Below are 23090 nucleotides of genomic sequence, written 5' to 3' on the forward strand. Positions count from 1 at the left end.
ATCCTTTCAGATCTGAATTATTGTTGGCAAAAAAATTTGTTTTGAACAAATTGTGTGTTTTTAAAAAATCATAAATTTTTGAATTTGATTTTCAAATATGTATTATAATATAAGTAGTATTTAAAAAAAACAAATTTTCCAAATAATTTTCCTGATTTTTCACTAGGACCCATGTATCCCAATAGTCATCCTCAGTGAGTTATATTTGTCCTAATAGTCCTAAAGTCAGTATGAATAAGGAAAACAACGAAGTTAAAAAAGATATATTGGAGAAACGATAGTCTGAGAAGTCAGTTGCAAGCTTGTTATTTATTCAAGATGGAATACATATACTAAATATTCTAATACTATAGTAAATATTTAAAAATCAAGGAATATAAAATTTTTGTTAGACATGATATCATTATCATAAACACTACATCTAAATACTACTGTATAGGTAACTATAGATTAAAAATACATTTACATATAGAAAACAAATTCTGTATAATAAAACCTATGCCATTTGTAAAAAATAAAATTAAAATTTTTAAATACAAATATCCTTTTCTGTAAGGTAAGGAGTAAAGCATGCTTTACACAATGGGATATCGTACTCAATGCAGATAGTTTTGGTTCTCTTATCTATTCCTTTTGTAGAACATAATTCACATCTTCGTCTAGAAGGACCTTCTACTGGTAAATGATTACCAAAATTCTACATAATCCAAGCTTTACAGGCCTAGATAGTACATTTTTTAATTCTTGCTTTTATACGCCATTGGAAATGAATCCTTCAGCCAGGGGCACCGTGAACTAGAGAAGCAAAGTCGAACGGTGGTTCACTTTTTTATGTATTATTCAAAAATTTACAGCTGAAGTGAGAAGTAATTTATAAAAAACCTTCTTCCACCACTTAGTGGACTTCCTATTCAGATCATACAATGAACTCATTTAATCAGCCAAGTCCACTCCTACCATGTTTGTATTATAAAACTTAACAGCTTCTGGGCATGGTAATTCCACTTTTTTAACATTTTTTGTTGTTCAGAATACTGTATTATGGTATTCTTGTGACAGTTACTAATATCAGACATTTGTTTCATACCTTGCCAAACAGTATAAAATGTTCCAAAATTATTCAAGAGGAACTTTGGCTCTCCTCGTAGCAATCTTGCTGTTATGTTTGAAATATGCTTTCTTCCTGTCACACAGGTCCTTACTGCTGCAAATGGTAACGTGTTCATTATTCTAATTGAAGGAAAAATCTATCAAATATGAATATGAGTGTAACATTTTTATTTTTTATTATTTTCGTTAATCTCCAAATTACTCTTTCTCCAACTGCTCCCTACAAATATGCTGCTTCCTTTCCACTATAAACTTTGACATTGTACGTACATCCAAATGACAATCACAGCGTTGCTATGGTTTAATTCCATGCTTTACAGATTTCATTGGAAGATATTGTTTTTTTAAAGATGATCTTCCTTTATTTATTAGTCATACTCTCATCAATGCTTTACATTCCACTATCTGTTCGACAATCTTGAAAAGTCATTTTGAGGCAAACTAAAAGTTCAACATCATATATTTTACTGCAGTTAACTGGTTTTTCCAGAAGATTAAAATATAATTTAAAAAAAAAGAGTTTGCATCTGTCTCAACCAATTGCAGATGAGATATCAGCGTTACCTAATGATGTATTTTCTGACCAGTGGCTGCTAAAATTAGGAAGCCAATTGTAGCATATAAACAAGATGCAATCAAACAAATGCAAAATTTTTCCTTAATCTGTGTCATTTACTTCTTTTTGGTAATTCGCTCAGTCTAATGTTTGTACAATGAGCAATAAACATCACTAAGATGGAAATAACTTTTGAAAAATCTGTACTGTTGTATTCCCTCAATTTACAGCAGCAGTCACAACAGGTTGGCATAAATTTTCTGGTGTCATTCGGGGTGTGAAGTCGTCTAAAGGTTCTTTCTATGTTACACTATCATCATATCTTTGCAAATTCAAGTCATTATTGTCTTTATTATTTTGCAGAACTTCTAATGGTTCAATTTGAGATTATTGTTAACTCGCTATTGTCTTCATTATTTTGTGGGTGTTCTAATGCATTATTCTGTGATTTATTGTTGCCAACGTCTGTATCATTAGATCCATGAGAGTCACTTTCATAGCTACTTCCAGAATCAGTACTACTATTGTCACCACAAGTTGTATATCTTAGGTCAAAATCGGGGTCATCTGTGTACATGTAAGAGTTGTCTTAAGATTCATCAAAAGCATGAAAAATTTCTTCGTTCATCTCAAATCCTTGTTGAATTACAAAAGGAGAATGCTTATAGAGTAATAGTTTTCTAGAAAGTTTATTGTAGAGAAAAAAACAAAAATATAATTTGATCTCTGTTAAACAGTAATATTGATATCCAAGACTATTGGGAACAAATGCAAAAAAAGATAACCTAAAATAATTATATCACAACATGTATAGAGTTTTGTAAAATAAACAGACAAAGATTAGAGTACATACCTTAAAATTTATTACTGAAATACACAAAAACACACCCAAGTATATAATGTCCACATGTAAACAAGTCAGCCATTTGCAGTACAACAGTTCTACCAACTCTGAAGAATAATATTCGCCTGAACTACCTTTTTATTGAACTCGCAATTGGAACCACTAAAACCCAGTAGTTGTTTTTAAAATGTAAATGTGACATATGTAACCCATTAGGCCTGAAAGGATTAAGTTATATATAGAAGAAAAAATATAGAAATTGAGAAATAAATTTTTGAGCGGTGTAACTAACCGAGAAATAAAAATAAAAGATTTACTGATAACAATGTTCTTTCGGCAAAAAACCAAAAAATAAGATAGGAAATCAGAATATCATGGATTTACTTCTAGTCAAGAAATTCAGTATGAAAATAAATCTTAAATCAGAATAAAGCAAAGGTAGTGAAATGAGATAGAAAGAAGGATAATGAGGAATAATATCATAATATACAGAAATTGTAGGATCTTTGTTTAGATAATAAAATTACAAAGGTTGGATAGAACATCATTCTTGAAGTTTCTATCCCCTTTATGAGAATATTTTTCTTAAAAATACATTAAGTATCAATTATTTTTAAGAAATATATTCTTAAAAATATTTATGTAGAATGCAGCACTATTTTGTAATAAAAAGTGGACAATAGTGGCCTTTGAAGTGTGGTGTTATAGGAAGATGTTCTAACAAATTAGGTGGATTGATAAGATATGAAATGAAGATATCTTAAGAAAAATAAGAAATTTGTGGTAGAATCTTATAAAGACAAACTAGGTTGTTGAGCCATGTATCAAGACATTATTTGATAATTTGGTAATAAAGATATGTGTAGAGAGTACAAACTTTAGGAAAAGACAAAGATTTAAATACATAATCTAATTAACTGAGGGTGATGAGAATGTAGAATGTTGGAATCATGCTGAATTTAAAAGATTTGTAGAATGGAAAACAAGCTCCAAACCAGCCAAATGACAAAAAAAAACTACAAATCTTATATATTGTTTGGACATAGTAACTTTTTTATTTTATTTTATTAGTTGTGTAGTAGTATATAACTAAAAAAAAGTTTATTTAAAAAATTTTTTTTTTTTGCTTGATGAATAAATTCATCGCAGAAGCCTCAGAGAAGTTTGTACATCTGGGAATTTGGAAATGGAATTTGTAGCGTAGGAAAAATGCCATATCAAGATTTGAACTCGGGACCCCCAGAAAAAAGGTCGAGACATCCCACTCCTCCACAGGGATAGGCAGAGTTTTAATTACCAATTAAGAAATGATTTTCATAAAACTATGTTTTTCACATTTTAAGGTCTTATAAATCCAGAAATATAAGAATCTTAGTCACAAAATTCTGGATGATATATGTGTGTGTATTTATGTACATACACAGATATTACAAATATTGATTGAATATCAATAGATATTTAGATATCTAAAAGAAGACTGGATTAGATAAAAATTTAACTTGTGTTTTTAGCTATCAAAAAATAATTCATATTATGATGATGAAATGATCATTACTCTTTTATACATATAAAATGTAATTATAAAATTTAATTTCTGAATAAGAAAATATTTTTCCAGAACATTTTTTTAAGCATTTGATTTGGTCTTTTCCTGCATGATATTGCAAGTGGCACTTTTATTAACGGGCCTTGTTTAAACCAGTAAGGAATCTGTATAGTATGAGCTAAAATAGTATATTTGATCTATGTTGTTTTGTTTATTATATTGTTTCTGTCAAACTTTGTGTTTTTGTATGTATTCATTCAGTAAGTGCATAAAGTTTACTTTTACTGTGTGTATTTGAGGATCAGTGAATCATAATCTTTTAAGATCATTAATATTAGGCAACATTACAGTGTTTTCCTCTGGCATACATTTTTGTACTAAACAAATGTAATTCTGTTTGGCTCCTATCTGTGTAAATATTGCCAGATTGCAGAAATTTATGGTAAACAGCAGAATTACATTATTTAACCTGAACTCTTAGCTCTTTATTTCTCAATAATACATATATTATTGTAACTTTGAATTAGATTGGTGTCTTGTAAAATGAAAAAAAAAAGTCTATTCACCAACTTGAATTATTTTTTTAATCACAGTTATTTGTCATTAATGTAGATTCAACCTTATGAGGGTTTCCTTGATATAACAGCAAGCGTTCGTCAAAATCACCCTAATAAAGAAATACATTTAAAAATGAAAATAATGTGAGAACAAAAGTAAGGCAATATTTTTTATTCTCAAAGAATTCAAAAGAACCATCTATTTTTATGATACTTAGTCATTTGAAAATAAATCATTGATAGTTGTAAACAATTTTTTTATTTTATTAGAATTTTATGTTACTTCTTGTTTGATAGATAGTAAAAGTGATCTTGATAATGGCTGATCAAATAATTAGTGGATATAAATCTGAGAATATTAATGGTATGATTGCTTTTTCTTAAATTAAAAATAAACTATAAATAGGGTTCTTTATTGAAAGTATTAATTTTAATATTTACAATTTTTATTAAATTGGGTGTTTAGCCCAATTGGTATGTTGTCTGCTGTCTGAAACAACATATTTGTCTGCCTGGTTTAGTATTCTAGTCGCTGAACAATACAGTACCGTGGCTTGTGTTACACCCACACTGACCAATCAACACAAATTATTACTTCTCTTCTTGACCGCTAGAAGCCCGCTGTACAACATTACGCTTATTTACGTGGGAGGCTATGATAGTTAACTGCCTAGCATGTATATCTACATGCGTATTCTTTTATTTGTTATCTTGTGTCTTAAATAAATGGCTGAAGGATTTCTTTTATTGTGATGTATTTGAATGGAAATTGTTTACATTTTATTTCCTTATATAATTCTTTTTACAGGCATAGAAATGTTTAATTAAAATCTGTTGAAAGATATTTTTTATCTACACATAAATAATATTATCAGTTACATTAACCAAAATATTTAATTAATTTAGAAATTGCATAAATGCAATTTCATCATGTTATTTTCTTTTACTGTGATTCAAATCTAGAATTTTCCAGATTAAAGGCAGGGTGCTTTAATCATGTAGGAGAGATGTTCAGTCATGTAGATAGCAGAGTATTATATTTCATTTTTCAAACATAATATTCCGTGTACTGAAGTAATTTGCAGTAACTAAAATTACCATGCATTCAGAGAAGTCTTCTAATACAACATCAAGGTATTTTATTATTTTTCTATACATCACTTCCAGAAACATCCAATTTCTTAAAAATCATTCATTATTTATTGTTGACATATGTTGTTGTTTGCACTTTTGTTGTTAAAGGTATTATTTAATTCTGTTTTAATTTAATAGAATATTTTTTTGTAATTCTAACATCTTTATTTCAATTCCATGATATTCTACAATACAGTTAAAGAGGATTTCTTTACTCTAAGTGTTTTTTTTTTTTTTTATTATTTCCAGTTATTTTCAAAATAATTCCAATTGTGACAAACTTAGTTTGATTGTTTGTTGTTGGATAACCTTGGGTAGAAAACCATTCTAATTCTCATTTGCTACCTTAGGGTTTGTAGATTGATTTCTCATGGTACTATCCCTTACATGAGTTGCTTAATATAGTTATGAATTCCTTCTACCCAAGTTTTATTAACAGCATATTCCTTTAGGTTCCTCCGCTCTTCCTGATCTTAGAAGTTTTGTACTCGTCTGTCTTTAAGGACTGTTGACCAGTATACATTAGCAATACTTATTTTGTGGAGGCATTTGATCTCCATTACACAGTGTGTTTGAAAGACAAACTTTGGATTTAAACATAATAAATCTGAAATAAAGTTATTTTGACCACATTGTGACAAAACTGCCATCTTATTCTAGGACCTTTGTGATAAACCTTCATTTAAAAACCACCCCTCTATGGTTTACTGTCTTCTTTCTGCAACCTCTCTAAGCTGAGAGTAAGAGCAGAGTAATGATACATCTTTATTTATTGAACAGACCTGTCAATTGTAAATTTGATTTTCAAATGCATTTTAAATATAATTAAGAGGGTTTGTATTATATTATATGTAAAATATTGTTTTTTTCGTTTCTTTTCGAATAGCCCATTTAGAGGGCAAGCTTAATCAACTTTTTAGCCCATGATTCTTTCATTTTTCTAGAATGGTGTTCTTTGTCTTCTTGACTCCATTTTCTCCCTCTTCTACAAGTGAGTTTTTTCCTCTCCTGAAACTCTAATTCCTGTATTGTTTTTCTGAATGTTGCTCTGTCTTTTAAAATGTCTGAGTCTATTGAATTGTTTACTAGGTCATTGTCTATTTCTTTAAGCCAGGTTATCTTGTTCTTGTGAGTGTTTAGTAGGGTGAAGATCTGTTTTGTTAGTCTGGTGTTCTCCATTCTGTATATGTGTCTGTAGAATTGCAGTCTTCTTTTCCTGATTACATCTGTTACTTTTTCTATTTGGGAATATAGCTCTTGGTTTGATATTTGTTTATAACCTAGTCCTATGTTGTTTTTCGGGCCTAATATTTTCCATAAGATTCTTCTCTCCATTCTCTCTACGTCCTGTACTTTATGTAGTTTCAGCGTTTCTGCCGCATATAGTACTTCTGGTCTAACTACCGTTTGGTAGTGTCTTAGTTTGGTGTTCCAGGAAAGGAATTTCTTGTTGTAGGTATTCTTCATGATATTGTATGCTTTCTCTATGTTGAGTAATCTGTTTTCTAGAGCTATTTTTTCACTATTGTTTTGTGTTGTCCATTTTCCTAGGTATTTAAAACTGTCAGTTCTGGCTATTTTATTTCTGTTTTAAAATATTGTTTTAATATTCAATTTCTTTTTCTTTATTACTAAATGACAATACTTTACATTTTCTTGTAAATTTATAAAATTATAATTCTTTTAGGTACATAGTTCATAAAAAAAGCTGACAACTACGGGTTGTTTCTGATGCACGATTTATACGTGCAGCTTAATTAAAAATATATATCATTTTATTTAAATATAATATTTTTTCGTTTATTTAATTCAATGATTCTAACTAAAGCTTGCGCGCATACCGTATTTAAATCGCGTGGGTTTGGACGTACTAGAGGCGACGGTCGCCGACAATAGTCTATACATAGACAATAGTCAACTACATAGAAAAAATTTCGATAGTACTGGCCAGTAGACCGGTGTAGCCGCAAGGCTTAATGCAACAGGTACCGAGTCGACCGGGCGATGGAATTCGTGGCCCGGCCAGACCGAGTTACTTTTTTACACTTTTAATATTATTCATTTATTTAATTCTACCGCTCACCTGTGACGTCACAACAAAGCTGTGGCTTCACAACAATACTACTTACCTTTCTAGAGTTATAGTTTTATCTAGACGGAAAAGTAATATTTTTACTGCTTTTTGTTTCTATTTTGTTCCATCATGAATTTTTTTTATGAATTTATTTATTAGGTTTAAGATATACTATTGCAAAACAACTGAAATTTCATATACTGATCTTCTCCTAAGCGTGTAGTATACAATTAAAAAAAATCTGTTGTGTACGCCACATGACTTCCTTGTACGCCTCTTAAATTACACATATACACTTTTTTTTTTAAATGAAAACTACATAAAATTTTATTTAATTAATACTTATTTTTTCATATTGTTTTTTATTATTATTATTGAAATATCATTTATCGCAACTATTTTTTTTATAATCAGCGGTTAATAATTATTAATAAATCAATATATTTAAATTAAAAAAAAAGTTAAAAAAAAGGAGATGGAGTGTGATTCGAACCGATGGGCGTTTCTCTTGTAAGATCCAAATACTTCACGAATTAAGATTTTATTTGGCTATAACTCTGTAACCGATGAAAATAAGTACCAGATATCACACATCGTTGAAAAGCTCTCAATAAGGGCTTGTTACTGCAGTTAAGGAAAAGTCCAAAATTTTTGAACTTTGGTGTTTTGGACGCTTTCGATTTAGTCGATTGCATTCAAAAGGGGAGATGCACAACTATATGTTACAACAGTCCTAAATCCAAAATTTCAACATCCTTCGGCTAATCGTTTTCGAGTTATGCGAGATACATACGTACGTACGGATTCACGCTGAAACTAATCAAAATGGATATTTCCGTTGAAATCTGAAAACCGAAATTATTCGCGATCACAATACTTTCTTTACATCGTACAAGGAACTAAAAACAAAATTTCAGCCTCACATTTAATCTTTTCTATCTCTTCCTGTCAAAACTGTTTTCTCAGATAATAAATTTTGTTAGTTATTAGAATATTAGGGTTCTCCCGGGTTATCTGAATCCTTCGTGTGTCGGTAAGATTAAATTTCATCGAAATACTTTGATATGTAACATTTCTATTTGAATAAGAACATCGTGCAATCTTTATCATTTAAATCTCTAATTTCAGTAACTCGAAAATGTGATTTGTTTTTTGTAAAAATATTTTTTTATCTAGCGTGAAAAAAAGCTTCGCCTTCTGTGTTCTGTTACTTCTGCCTATGAGTATATCTATTTAAATCTATGATTTTTTCACAATTATTTTTAACTTACATACGTATGTTATCATTCACTCTAGATTTTTAATGATGGAAAAAATGTCGATAACCGTTTAAATAATCGGGTAAAAAATAATAAATCACAATCAAGTAAAAATGATGATAACAGCTAAAAGAAATTTTGGATATTTCTAAGGATAATTTTACCTTTTTTTTCCATTGAAGTATGTACGGTATTATTACATCATGTGGGAAATCCAGTTGACAGTTAAATACAACCGAGTCGCCTACATTAGCTGTTAAAAATGTTGCTTTTTTCTCTTCTTCAATGAAAGGAAATCCTGGACCTAAACAAATAAGCCGGTAGTTAATAATTATTGTGAAATATTAATTTTCACTTATTATTTCATTACTATAAAAAAAGTTATTACACCAAGCTAAAACTACGTCAATATTGATCTCTCATAACGAAGACTCTCAGTAATAAAACATACTTATTAAAACGGTGGGCATTCAGATTTTATATATAAATTAGATTAGACATCTGTTATATTGAAGTGAAATAATTTCAATTTCTATTCCATTTTTGGAATTTTAAAGCCCTCCACTGTAAAAAAATATCTGCTTTCTTGATAGTCTTTAGTATGAGGGATCAACATTCATATTTCAATTTGGATATTTAGATAGGAGCTCTAGATACTCATTTAATTACCATATTTTCAGTTTACGTGCTTATAGACTATTATTTATTTGATTTAGATATAGGTTTGCCTTTTTATTTCTTTTTTTACTATTTTTCTCATTAACATTTTTATGCGCGATGTCTTTTTTCAACATTTAATTGGCAGGGGGTTTAGACGGGGTCCTTCACAACGTATCGTTTCTTTTTGTAAATCGTACGCAGATGCGTACATAATTTTCTTGTGTAATTTTTAAGGTTTTTCTTTTCAGTATTTTTACATGATAATTGTTCCGATTAAACTTTAGTAAAAAATCGTTTGTTTGATTTCACACGATAATCACCTTTCCTGTCGTTTACTTGTGTAAAAAACATACAAGGTAAATTCTGGAGTAACAAGCGATTAGAGCGATAACCGGGAGCTTACAACCGTTATGATGTTTGCAAATAATAAACAAAATGCATAAATCGTACATCAGAGTAGATAAAATCAGAATTTTAACAAAACGCTCGTTTGAAGTGTATTAATTAAACTTCAGTCAGCATTAAATAGTACTATACTGTACAAATTAACTGGGACAAGCAATTTTTTTTCTCTAAACTGTAAGGCGGTTGCCTCAGCACTAAATAGTACTATACTGTACAAATTAACTGGGACAAGCAATTTTTTTTCTCTAAACTGTAAGGCGGTTGCCAATTACGTCTAAAGCCGCCTTAAACCTGTTTTATCTGTCTTAAGGTGGTGTGACTGTTCGACCTTGACGATAAGAAATCAGTTTGACCGGTTATAAAATGGAAGTATTCGCTTAGCTTCAGTTGTGAGCCTTTGAGTGAGGCAGGTGGATGTTAATTTTTGCGTTCTGTACAACACGTGTCGCATTCGTGCGTTAAAAAATGGATATTATTCCGAGGAAGCGCGCAAAAATTATCGCTTTTTAAGATCACTTCTCTATGACGGTGAGAGATATCGCTTCTACAGTTTGTGTAGGCAGATCAAGTGTATCAAGAATTTTGACAACATTCAAAGAATCTGGATCATAGTCTCCAAAAATGAGAGTAAAATGCAACTGAAAATAACTCCAAAAACTGATATAGTTGTAATAAGAATTTCTAAAATTAATCCGAGGAAAACAAGCTCAGATCTTAAACGAGATTTATCGGCGACTGCTTTTGATGTTAGTAGTTCAACTGTACGCCGCTGTAGGCTTCTGGAAGCCGGCCGGAAGGAAGAAGACCGACGAAAAAACAACTTTTTAACTCTTAAATGAAGAAAAACCGTTTAGCGCGGGCCCAAAAATATAAGTCGTGGACAGCTGACGACCGGAAGAAGGGAATCTTTAGTGATGAAACTCATTTATTTGTGCAGGATTACAAAGTATATTTCGTGACCCGAGGTGACAGGGAGCATTTGAAAGCTGAGCGTGTCCAACAAACTGTAAAACACCCACCGAAATAGATGGTTTATTCACGACAAATGGCACCGGAAGTTTAGTTCCTGTTCAAGGTATGATGAATTCAACCGAGTACATAGAAATATTAAGACGTAGGATCGTTCCATTCTTGCAAACTTTTGACGGGAAATTTCAACACGTCTTGACCCAAAATCGGTCTAATTAGTATGCCCGATCGGCCTGGAAATTCACCAGATTTAAATCCCTTTCAGAACTTGTGGAATATTTTGAACAGACTTTAAGGGAGATGGATTGTACGACAAACGAACGCATGATAACTAACGCTATAAAAGTGTGGTTCCAGACGATGATGAAGTCAAGAATATGTGCGCTAATCTAGTGGAGTCGATTCGAAAACATCTTCAAGAGGCCATTTCTGCTAAAGGACGACATACTTCATTCTAATACATGTATTTATCATTGTATATAAAGGCACAGAATGAATTATTAATGTGCACCGGATACTTGTTCATCCTCAGGCACAAAAAAAATATTTACACACAATCCCATAATGTGATTTCAAATTACCTCACAAAAACAGGAAATAATGTATAATTCGCTACAACATGAAAATTTACACTTTCACTTAAAAACCAAAATAAATAAAAATAACATGTCAAACAGATATGTTCATGCTTGTTTAATAACACCAGAGCCAGACAGAAGACACACACGCAAATTTTTATCTGCATCGCCTGAAATTAATTAAAATATATTAAAAGTAATAATTTTTTAAAAACTTCAATTTGATGCATCTCTGTTTAGTATGTGCACACTCAAACAATCAACTCCTTTCAGTTATTTTATTTATTAACTTCACATTTTAAATATTTTAATATAAAATTTAACCGTTTATATATTTTTAAATTTTATAACTGCGTATTTTATGATTATGCTGTAATCAAGATTTAACCATATTTTTCCTTGATCCATCCGCCACGGTAAATATTGGGGTAGTTCCTTTGTTTAGCCTTGTATTAGAGTAACTGTCTAATTCTTAATGAGAGCTATATAATAATACAACGTTTAGAATAAAAAATTTACATGTAACCGATAGAAAAATGGTTTCAGTATATTTAACATATATAGATAAACTGGCTAGCAAATAATATTCAAACAGCAGAATATAATTACAGAACCCCTGGATAATCCAAACTAATAAAAATCCGTGGCTATTCAGATTACGAAAAATTCGGTTTATCGAGGGTTCAACTTAAAGGTACAGGATAAGGTATCGAGGTGAGTTTTGGAAGTCGAAATAAGTGCTGAAGCTCTTTCTTTTAGTATACAAATAACGCTTTTCTTTTCTTACTGTATTGATATTTACATTCTAAAAACTGGATTTTATTATTGTTTCTTTAAAAAGTCCGTGATGTGATGTTTGTCTGTTTCATTGAAGTTAGTGATTTTTCTAATGCGTCTTTTCGTATTTGAGCCGATAAAAGTAGTTTATGCGGTGGAATGTTGTTCTCTGCAGCCCGCTGAATACAACTGTTAAAACATTTTACTGCTTTTCACGCTTTAAGCTCTTCGTCCTATTTCAATTTCATCATCGTCATCATCATTTTCATCTAACCCTTGTCGTACTGCTTCAATAATTTCATCGCCGGATTTAAGTCAGAAACATTCTTTCGCGACTACGTTAATGCGATTCGTAATATTTTGGTTTTTCCGGTTCGAGGTTAACAGTTCCTAGTCGCTTCTAACGCGCTCCCTATTTGTTTACTTAGACTAGCGCCTACATTTTCATTATCTTTAGTCATAGCAGGTAAAGTTTTATCACGATGCTACAATTAAAGGCTTGTCGAAGGAATCCCGAGCAACAGCAAGAAAATCATAAAACGTTACAGATTAATTTTTTTTAAGCACTCTACCACATTATTTTGAAAAGTTATCTGGAAAAAAGATCTTTTCTGTTTTTAATTTTAATCGACGGGATCACGTTTTGGTTCATTGTCTATAAAGCGGCTGTGCAATTTGGCGGCAAGACTTACCGTACTTAAAAAGTGTTCTATAAAAACTTACATTTTATTAAAATAAAACGCTTGATTCATACGAAAAACAATCGCACATAAAACCGATCAAAAAAAGATAAGAAATGCAACACGTCGGTTACTGGAATCGCATCAGAACAAGATAAACATTTTTAGTGCTACAGTATCGATGCGGAACAGATTCTAGAGAGGGATTAATTTCTTACTCTATTGTGCAATAAATACACATGAGAATAACGATCAAAAACCTTGACAAAAAATCAGTGTCGAGAGGGACGTGATAAAACGCACGGCAAACTTACGGCTTCTTGTAGATTTGGAAAATACCAAATGTAAAATTAATTTTTTTTTGAGTTCGGATTACCCGGGGTTCGAATTATTTAGGGGCTCTGCATTTATAAAATTTAATCTTTTCCTTTATTTACTGCTATTATTTCTTTCTTCTACCCAATAACCTGTAACTTTTTAAGTCAATTAAAAGCTTTAATCTTTAAAATAAATAAATAAATATATATATATATATATATATATTTACACACAAACACTCAAATATAATATGCACGTTCTGTTTTAATTTAATTTTAAAATAGAAACCCGCGTGAAAACTCGATGTAGTTAGCGATTGTAAATTATTATAATTTATTTTATTTTTGTTGAATATTTTGTTTCACGTTAATAATAGCGAATTTGTCAATCAGAGTATATATATATATTCATTGTTGTTATTAGTTTATTATTCACAGAAAACAATTACTTTTTCTCTTTGTTGGAAACTACATTTTTAATTATGGTGTAAAACCAAGGCTATATATTAACATGATATGATTTTTTATTAACTACGCACTGACAACCTACGTTTTACAAATAACTGGATCTCGGTAAGGATTTCTTCAGTAAAAAAAACGCGCATAAAAATTAAAATTATTATTACATAATTTAATCGATGTATAATACATTTTATATGCACATAACTACAATTTTCACAAATTATTCACGTATCTAATTCGTTAATAATTTTTTATTGTTTTAAGTTAATATTATGATAAAAACACATTATTATTATACTTTTAAAATATATTTTCATATTTCTAAAAATTGTTTTTTTATTACTTTTTGTACACTATGAAATGAATAGAAAGTTAATTTGTTGGTTATGAAGTAATTTTCTCAATTTTTTTTTGTTTTATTTGGATTCATCCTTTTTTCTTTTTAGTTTAAGTTTATTCTTCTTAAACTTCTCTTAAGTTTCATAACGTGAAAATTGTGTGTATGTGAGGCGTTGCACTCGAGGGAAGTAATGTAAATTTTTGATTCATTTTATAAAAATACACTTTTTAATTTAAACAAAATACTGAGACGATCACACACACACACACACAAGCACGCACGCTTTCATTGCGAGACATCCTCATCTGTATATTTATACTATTTTTATTCATTTTTCTCTGACCCAGTTCTTATAGAGTTAATCCTAATGTAGACAAAGTTTTCATTTTTTACCTGTTAGAAAAAAAAATGTGCTGGCTCTATGAGTAATTCATATTTTTTTAACATCTTTTAATTCATTTCAGTTAACAAAACAAAAAAATGAGTGAGTGTATATGTGTGTGTATATATATATATATATATATATATATATATATTCTGTATGTTCTAGCTGCAGGGATTATTAGGTGTCCAAAATTAATTACCTCTTGTGTAAAAAAAAAATTTTTTTGAATGAAAAAATTGATAACGAAAGTTAAATTAGAAATTTAACTCTAGAAATTGATACTAACGAATCGGGATTTTCCGCTAGTGATCGGTATATTCCGATGCTACGCTAAGGGGGAAGCGCACACAGACACACATACAAATGCCATTTAGGATACATATACATATACATATATATATACCTAAACGGCATATATATAAAACCAACAAAACAACTTAAAAAAGCATTTCAATACTGCACTACTGAGATTATTAGCTGAGCCCATTTGGGTTCAGTTAATTACCTTTTCTCATTATTCAGAAATTACAGTTCTATAACCAAACAATGTGCCAGTTACTGAACTGTAATTCATATATAAAAACGTAACTATATATTATATGTACATATATTGTTATACATCTTATCGAGAGTATTAAATGTGCTGTTTCACGAATAACAAAAAATAAATGCACCTATATTTGTCTTGACGGATCAAGGGAAAGCAGCTTTATCGTATTAGCATTAAAATTAACAAAACTTAACGAATGCGAGAGATAAATATAAAAATTAAAAAGACGACTCCCGAAAAAAAACATCGTCGACAGGCATTGCTATTTTCATTGCGGTTTGGTTGCATCGTATTTTATATTATATTAGCAAATTCCCCGTTTGAATTTTGAAAATCGGCAGATCGGTTGCAAAGATATAACATCATTTCTGAATAACCGTGATCTGTTGGATCGAGAGTGTGCCTGGTGCTTGCAAAGGTTAGCTTTCAACCTACTACTAACAAATACCCCGTTTGAATTTTAAAAATCGAAGGATTGTTTGCAGAGATATTAAGAGCAGCACTCCGTCGATATTAAGAGCAGCACTTATAAGAGCAGCACTCCGTCGCTGCTCTTATAAGAGCTTATTGTAAGAGCATCTCCCAAAACAGCGCCCTACGGGCAACCCGTTTGTTACCGGTCGCTGGTGATGATCGCTCTAGCCTCGCATGAGGTTCTCGCATCACTTCACCGCCTTCTAGCCTCACACGCAGTTTCCACGGGAAGCCTGTTATTATTAAACAGAAATTTGTTTAATTTATTTATTATTTTATTTAACGTAAATTTAATTCTATTATTTTTGTTACGTTATTCATTCGATCGATTCGAACCGTTCAGCTCAAACCCGGCTCGCACAGCGACTCACTGTTCACAGTTCATTAATTCAATTCATTAAAGTTTGTTCTTCGATCGGCTATTCTCCACTATGTATATATTTTCGCGATGAAATATATCTAAAAACCTTATCGGTTATGCCGAGAAAGGTGGGTAAAAATTTGTTTACGATTGACCGGGTTGTTGTTTATCCCGAACAAACAAAAACCCTCATCCTCTTTATATAATAATATAGATAACTATTTTCATGCGATATTAGTCCATTCAATATGGACTAAAATCTCTTCCTTTTTTTAATGCGACTGCACAAAAAAGAAGTAATGTCTATTTAAAAATAACTCAAGCATAAGATTACAGTATATTTTAAACTGGAATAGAAGGTTTTAATAGATATAATAACGATAACATGCTTAGCAATAAATACAATTGAAGGCAAAATATTATGGTTTTGATATTGCTGTTTATTTTTTGTTTTTGCTTTTTTTAAGATAAAACTATATTTATAAACACAAATGCATTATCCTCACAAATATGATTTTATTTTTAAGAATTTAAAAAATTTTCAGGTTAGGTTCGGGTTATGAACTTGATTATTATTAATTTAATATTTATTTGTATTAATAAAATATTTTAATAGAACAAATGAACCGGTTAAAGAAATCCAACTTTATTTGTAATGAACTAAATGACTATAAAAGTACTAACGATGAAAATAATTACACAATCTTCTTTTTCATTGTCAAATATTATTTGTATAGTAAATGAATTAAATAATTCTTAAGTTTATCATAGGTTATATCATTGTGGCATGTATAAATGATTAAAATCGAATTTAAATGATTTTTACAAAAAAAAAATTGTTAAGATCTTTTTTTAACCTTTACAATAAAAAAAAGAAATGAACTTTTCAAATATTGAAATTTTGTTAAATCTGTTTACAGAAAGGTTTATTTAAAAAGGTGCGTAGGTTATTTACAGAGGTTTACCTTTTTTTATTATTTTGCTTGTAATTTTCATTTCCGTTTTATCTTTTCCGTTAGATCTTTCATCTTTTTTTTTTTTTAAGGCATTAGCTATTAAGATTTTACAGCGTCTTTCGTTCCATTAACTTAATAATTTTGCAACCGTAATCTTTTTGCATTCCGTAGAGTAATGGAAAAACAATTTGTTGGTACGAATCCAGTATAATGTTCTGAAATAGTATATAACTTGACTTCATTTTGTTTAATTTTTTTCTTTTTTTTCTTCGCCCGGACCACTAACGATCACGTTTGTATAATAGTTTGGAACTTCTTTTGTTTTCCCAATATTTTTTTCACTTGTTTTTGTTCCTCGGTCCGCTTTCTTCCTATACTCCTGTTATCCTTCTCTGGAAACTTAGATTCTTCGATCGATTTTCTAAATCTGTCTATATTTAAACAGTTTAAAGATTTTTAAAGTATTAAGTTCGTTTTCTACTTCTTTAAATCGGCTAGTTTCAACAGTTAGTTCTACTGTTATAAAAGTTAAATATTTGTTTTGTTAATCTGTTTTCGTTCGTTCTGTATAAACGCCATAAAATTGTAGTCTTATTCGTCGGACGGTGTCTTATTTTTTCTAAATTTTTTATAAATTTCTGTTTCACTTTTAAGTTTATAAATTCCGTTCTGGTAATCGGGTCCGTATGTGTTTCTTAAAATTCTTTTTCTATTTTAAAAAGATCCGAGAAATTTTGCTACCACTCGGCGCCTTATAACGCCTCCGGAAGAATTACTGTTTTTTAATGTTGTAGTTTAATGTTACGCAAAGTTATATTTTATTATATAAATTTCATGTTAAACTAAACAGTAACGCCGTTTTCTGCGTTTGCTCTTTTAGCGCATCCTTTTCTAGAGCGTTTGGCTTTATTACTTCTCCGAGATATCTAAATTTTGATATCGTTTTAATTTCTTGATTTTCGAGAAATTTATTATTTGTATAATTTATTTTTTTTTTACAATTTTTTCTTTTTTATGCAAGAGCGGGCATCAAGAGCTACGGCCATTAGCCCGCTGGAAATCGGTAGCATATGAAAAGATGCCGTGCCTTACCGGGATTCAAACCCAGATGAATGCCGAGATGCTGCCGACTCGGCCGTGAAAGCCGGTAATATTTTTATCGAATCGGCTATGACGAACATATGCCAATATTAAAAATTAGTTTTTAAAAGTATACGTATAAAAATATTATAAAGAACTTTAGGATTGATTCAATTTTTTCTAAAAGTTTAAAAATCGTTCATTACCTTCCATTAAATATATTTTTCGATAAGTAATGAAGTTAAATGTTACTAGTTCAAGAGTTAAGTATTAATTACAAACATCATTAAACCGCGTTAGCGATTATTAATTATAATTAAAATTATTATTAAAAATTAAAATTAATATATATCGGTTTAATTATCGGTAAAAATAATCCGTACTTTCTTTATTTTACAATATACGCGATACATTTTAGAAACTTATCGCGTTGTTATTAAAATTTCTACGTGTACGTAATACTAATTTGTTTTGCTTTTGGGCGTGTTATTATTTATTTAATTCCTAAGAAAGTTTTTGTCATATTTCTAGATATATCAAGTTTAATACACATCTTTAATTTTATTCCGTTATTTTTTTTATCAAAAAAATGTAGTCGAGTATTTAGTAATTTATTATTTTTATTTTAATTAACACGCAATAAAATATTTGAATTTCGTGTTTTTTATTTATTTATTTTTCGTTTCGTTGTTTAGTTTTAGTAATATATACTCTATAAAAAGGAAAGCGATATTTATTTTTATTATTTTTTTTAACGATTGTGCTTCTTATATTTTTAATTGTAAATAATATCAAAATCTTGTTAATGCGTAAAATACAATATAATTTTAAATAAATTTAATTATCGTCATACCTGGTAAAATTGCAAAAAAAAATACGACACCGACGGCTATTTTATAAGAGCTGGTCATCCTGTAATGATTGTACGGTCAACTCTGCGTCGTTGTGGCCATCGTCCGTCCAGCACTAAAACTGATCTCTGCATAGCGTATGTGTGTGTGTTTGTATGTTTGTTACAACGACTAACGTAATTGTACGTGTAGATAGATGAGGGTGGAGGCGTCCTTTCCTTTGCATCCGTGTTTGTTTCGCTAGTCTATTCTCTTTTCACTCGCTCTTTATCGCCCCCTCTATGAACCAGACACGAGCCGCAGAACCGCACTCTCGGTTACTTCGGATCGAGTTATATAAATAATTCGTTAAATAATTTACGATTAAGCGATTTATTATCGTGCTAAACTATTAGCGATATTTAAAAGATAAAATTATACCTTTTATTTACAAAATAAATTCATTTTGTATTGTTAAATTCTTTTAAAATCAACTTTTTTAAATTTTCGTAATTGTTGTTTTATTTCGCCAAATTTATGAGAATCAGGTGCTCGTTTACATTTCATTTCTGTCTTTTCAACAATTTTATCCAGGTTTTGGTTAAAACGTTTCTTTGTATTTTTATGCAAAAATAAAAGAAGATTTTTTTTTATACTTTAAATTAAATTTATTAAACCGAAAATACGTGCCGTTTTGATCCACTAGCTTTTGCTATTTTTGAAATGAAATCGCAATCTCGTAGAATTTCTCTATTGTCTGGATGAAAAACTGCGGTAAGTGATTTTCATAAGCCTCTTTTCTTATTTTCATAAGCCAAATTTATACCGTTAAGAGAGTTCCGTAGAGATCAGAACAAACAGGAGTCTTGACGGTAAAAAAATCAGGGCTACAGGGTGAACGCATCAAAACTTCCGACCAAGCCCTCTTAATTTTCGACGGATCAAGTATGTGTTGGGTGGAAGAGGACACCTTTTCTCTATCGATCAGTTCTGGTTTTCTCTGATCGCTTACCGTAATATTTACAGTTGTTAACAGTAGAATTAGAATCGATCGTTTGACCGGCTTGAATACCGGTGCTCTTTGGTGGGTGGGTTTCAATTAACCACACATCTCTGAGACTGTACAAGACTACACTTCATTTATATTCATACATATCATCCTCAGAATGAATACCTTACGATGGTTTGGGAGACTAAACAGAAAAAGAAAGTATGGTTCCCGTATCTAAAAATTCTATTGAAAGGGTTATAAAATTATTTCCCGTAATTCACGCAATTTAATATCCCTTAGGTAACTAAGATATTCTGATGATGTTTAATCTTGTTCAAACCCCCATAAAGCGGTTTGACAAAAACTCTTTTTTTTTTGTTTTTTCTTTGGTTACATTCTTGTTTTTATTACATGATTAAATTGAATTAACGTGTCGCTTTTGTTAAGTACTTCCGCAATTTCTCAAAATAGTTCTCAAATCGTTTTTAAATTCAACTGTCGACATTATAAAAGTTTGATACTTTTCTTAATTTGTTTTTCAAGGATTATATATTTTGGCAATGTGTATTTGTGACGAAGTTATGATTCTTGTTTACTGATTTTAATAAACTTTTATGATGAACTTTCTTGGTTTTAGAAGATTTTTTTTATAAATAAATATTTTTCAAAACTTTTCTGTATCAAAATAGCAGTTGGTGTAGTTATTGGGAAGACCACCGTCTGTTAACCCTCATTCGGTGAGTCGCTATCTGGTGGATGCTCTTTGTAGGCCTACATTGTACTATGTAAAGATTTTAGAACTTTATTTTATATATATATATATATATATATATATATATATATATAGAGAGAGAGAGAGAGAGAGAGAGAGAGAGAGAGAGAAAGAGAGAGAGAACTATATGGCAATCTCTCAGGAGCTGATTCTATAGCTAAAATAGAAAAAAGTTCATATAAATGGATAGACCCGAAAACGCTTTGTTAGTGAGTTACGGCTAGCGAAAAATTTCGCTCGAGTTTCGGTTTCCCCGGGGAAATAAAGACTTCCTGAAATGGGAACGTAAATTGAGAAGCTAATTTAGTTATTTCTTGTTTTTGGCCTGAAAATATTTAAAAAATGGATCCCAGAACTGTACTTCCATTAGTTTTAAGGATATCTGACGTAAAACACAAAACTTGGCGGTAAAAAAAAAAATACGTTTTTGGGTTTAACACAGAAAATTTTGTTAAACGGTAATTAAGTTGCACTTTTTCCGATTAGAAATGTTGAAAATTTAATTCTAAAAAGATTAATTAAATTACTTCAGAAAAAATTGAATACAGATATTGAAATTTAACTGTATTAAAAAATAAAACAGACTAAATTGTGAAAAAAAATTTTAACTGCGTGAAATAACTAATTTTGTCCGTAGGATGGAAACAGTTTTTAACATAAAATGTAATAGCGCGTCTCATAACGTTGAGTATCCTTAATAGTTTCTGCATCTTCTATTATGCGATTCCTTAGTTCCTCTTGTGTGTTAATCCGTTTCGAATAAACAATTGACTTCAACCACCTCTTAGAAAAAAGTCAGACGGCGTGAGGTCGGGAGACCATGGTCGCTGTTTCACTGGTTCGTTTCCAACCGATCCATTGTCAATCGTAAATATTATTTAAATGATTCTTTACATTATTATAAAAATGAGCAGGTACCCCGTCGTGCATGAACCACATCTCTAACCCGAATGTCCCTGCCACAAACAGCTACTGTGCTTCAACACGGTTTAGCGACCGATATCCTAATTAGCTCCTAGAGCTTACCTAACTGCGTGAGCGGAATAAGCGTGGTGCCCTACACCACTCGCTTGCGTGTCCCACCGCTCACTTCTCATGTATTACTAAAATGGGTAGGCGTACCCCGTCACGACTAGGTCGCTTAATTCCGATAAGTACCTGTCCACCATATTATAGCGCTTGCAGCTATATTTGGCCGATGGCCAGCCATTTCTCGAGAGTAGCTTCCCACAGCAAGCGGTAGGAGTCTTATATCCCTTAAACTACTGTTGCCGGTTGAACAAAGCAACGGCATCAAGGAACACCCCACACGGTCAAACAATGCGGCTCACGCCACATTGACTCGCCGTTTATGAGTGGCTAATTTCCCCTTGACCTCTAAGTTCCAGGATAGCCAGAGTTTTGACCACCCCCCCCCCCCAAGAGCTGGGTAGTCGTACCATCCCCCAAGTCTTATTTTAATCTACACAAAGATCTACCCTTAGTCGTGGCGTGCCATTCTTGCTGCCATGCTTCAATCGTGAGGCTGTAAAGCCTCCACCGCAGGCGGGAGATGGGCACCTGTTCGAAATTTAGAACCGGTACATTGCGATCACCGTTCCGCTCCGGTACAGGCCCGGTTCGAAACCGCATCCCAAATGCCCTGACCTCCCTACCTCTTCGCAATCAACACATGGCCACCCAAACTTTAACTACTTAATCCATTGGGAGAGCCTTTCCCAATACGGTAGTAGCCTCGTAAGGTTGTTTTAAAAATACCAGTGCATACCATTAAAGCTCTGCGCTGGGCACTCCTTAAATTCTGAATAAGTGCTCGACTTCTTTCCAACCTATGCGCCCAAACAGACGCAGCATAAAAAAATCATACTTTTGAAGACACCTCGGTACACCATGTATAAATGACGGCCCGACAGCCGCAATCCTTTCGAGCAATCCTCCTAAGCTTGTGCATTATAGAGACGGCGTCCGTCGCTACTTGCCTAATGTGGTTGCTAAACAGCAACTTTTCATCAAACAAAACACCTAGGTTCTTATGAACTCTAACTCGGCTGATTACGCAGCCTTTATATTTAATATGGGGATTACGACTGTACGATAATTTTTGTGAACCCTTGAGAAGCAAATAGTTCCTCTTTTGCTAATATCAATTATATATATTTGTGTGTATGTATGAGATTGAATTTGCAATCTACATAAAATGTACAATTAAATTTTGCTTATGAAGCTGAGTGACGCGTGATAATTGTTTTATTTGCGTTTAAAATTAGTCTTTATTATAATTCTGCGATTTATTTTTTAAATTAGCTCTAGACAGTAGAGTTTTTTGATTACAATTCTTACATTTTTAATCTTTTATTTTTTTCTAACGTCGAAAGATATCTGCGTTTTATTTTAATTCTATATGATATATATATTTTGTTTTA

At 31.1% G+C, this 23090-nt stretch overlaps 1 protein-coding gene across 2 annotated transcripts in view; it reads right to left on the minus strand.

The window, feature by feature from the left end:
* bdl (borderless) overlaps positions 1-19082 on the minus strand; it is a 44522-nt gene extending 25440 nt beyond the window's left edge. For both annotated transcript variants that reach the window (XM_075368830.1, XM_075368829.1), the window contains exons 1-2: positions 18928-19082; positions 9245-9384 (exon numbers count right to left, since the gene is read on the minus strand). In XM_075368830.1, coding sequence (XP_075224945.1) covers positions 9245-9384; positions 18928-18985 — 198 coding nt within the window. In that variant the 5' untranslated portion in view covers positions 18986-19082. The remainder of the gene's footprint in view (positions 1-9244; positions 9385-18927) is intronic.
* Positions 19083-23090: the final 4008 nt, after the last annotated feature.

Source organism: Lycorma delicatula, chromosome 6 (assembly GCF_047948215.1).
Source record: "Lycorma delicatula isolate Av1 chromosome 6, ASM4794821v1, whole genome shotgun sequence".
Classification (NCBI taxonomy): Eukaryota; Metazoa; Arthropoda; class Insecta; order Hemiptera; family Fulgoridae; genus Lycorma; species Lycorma delicatula.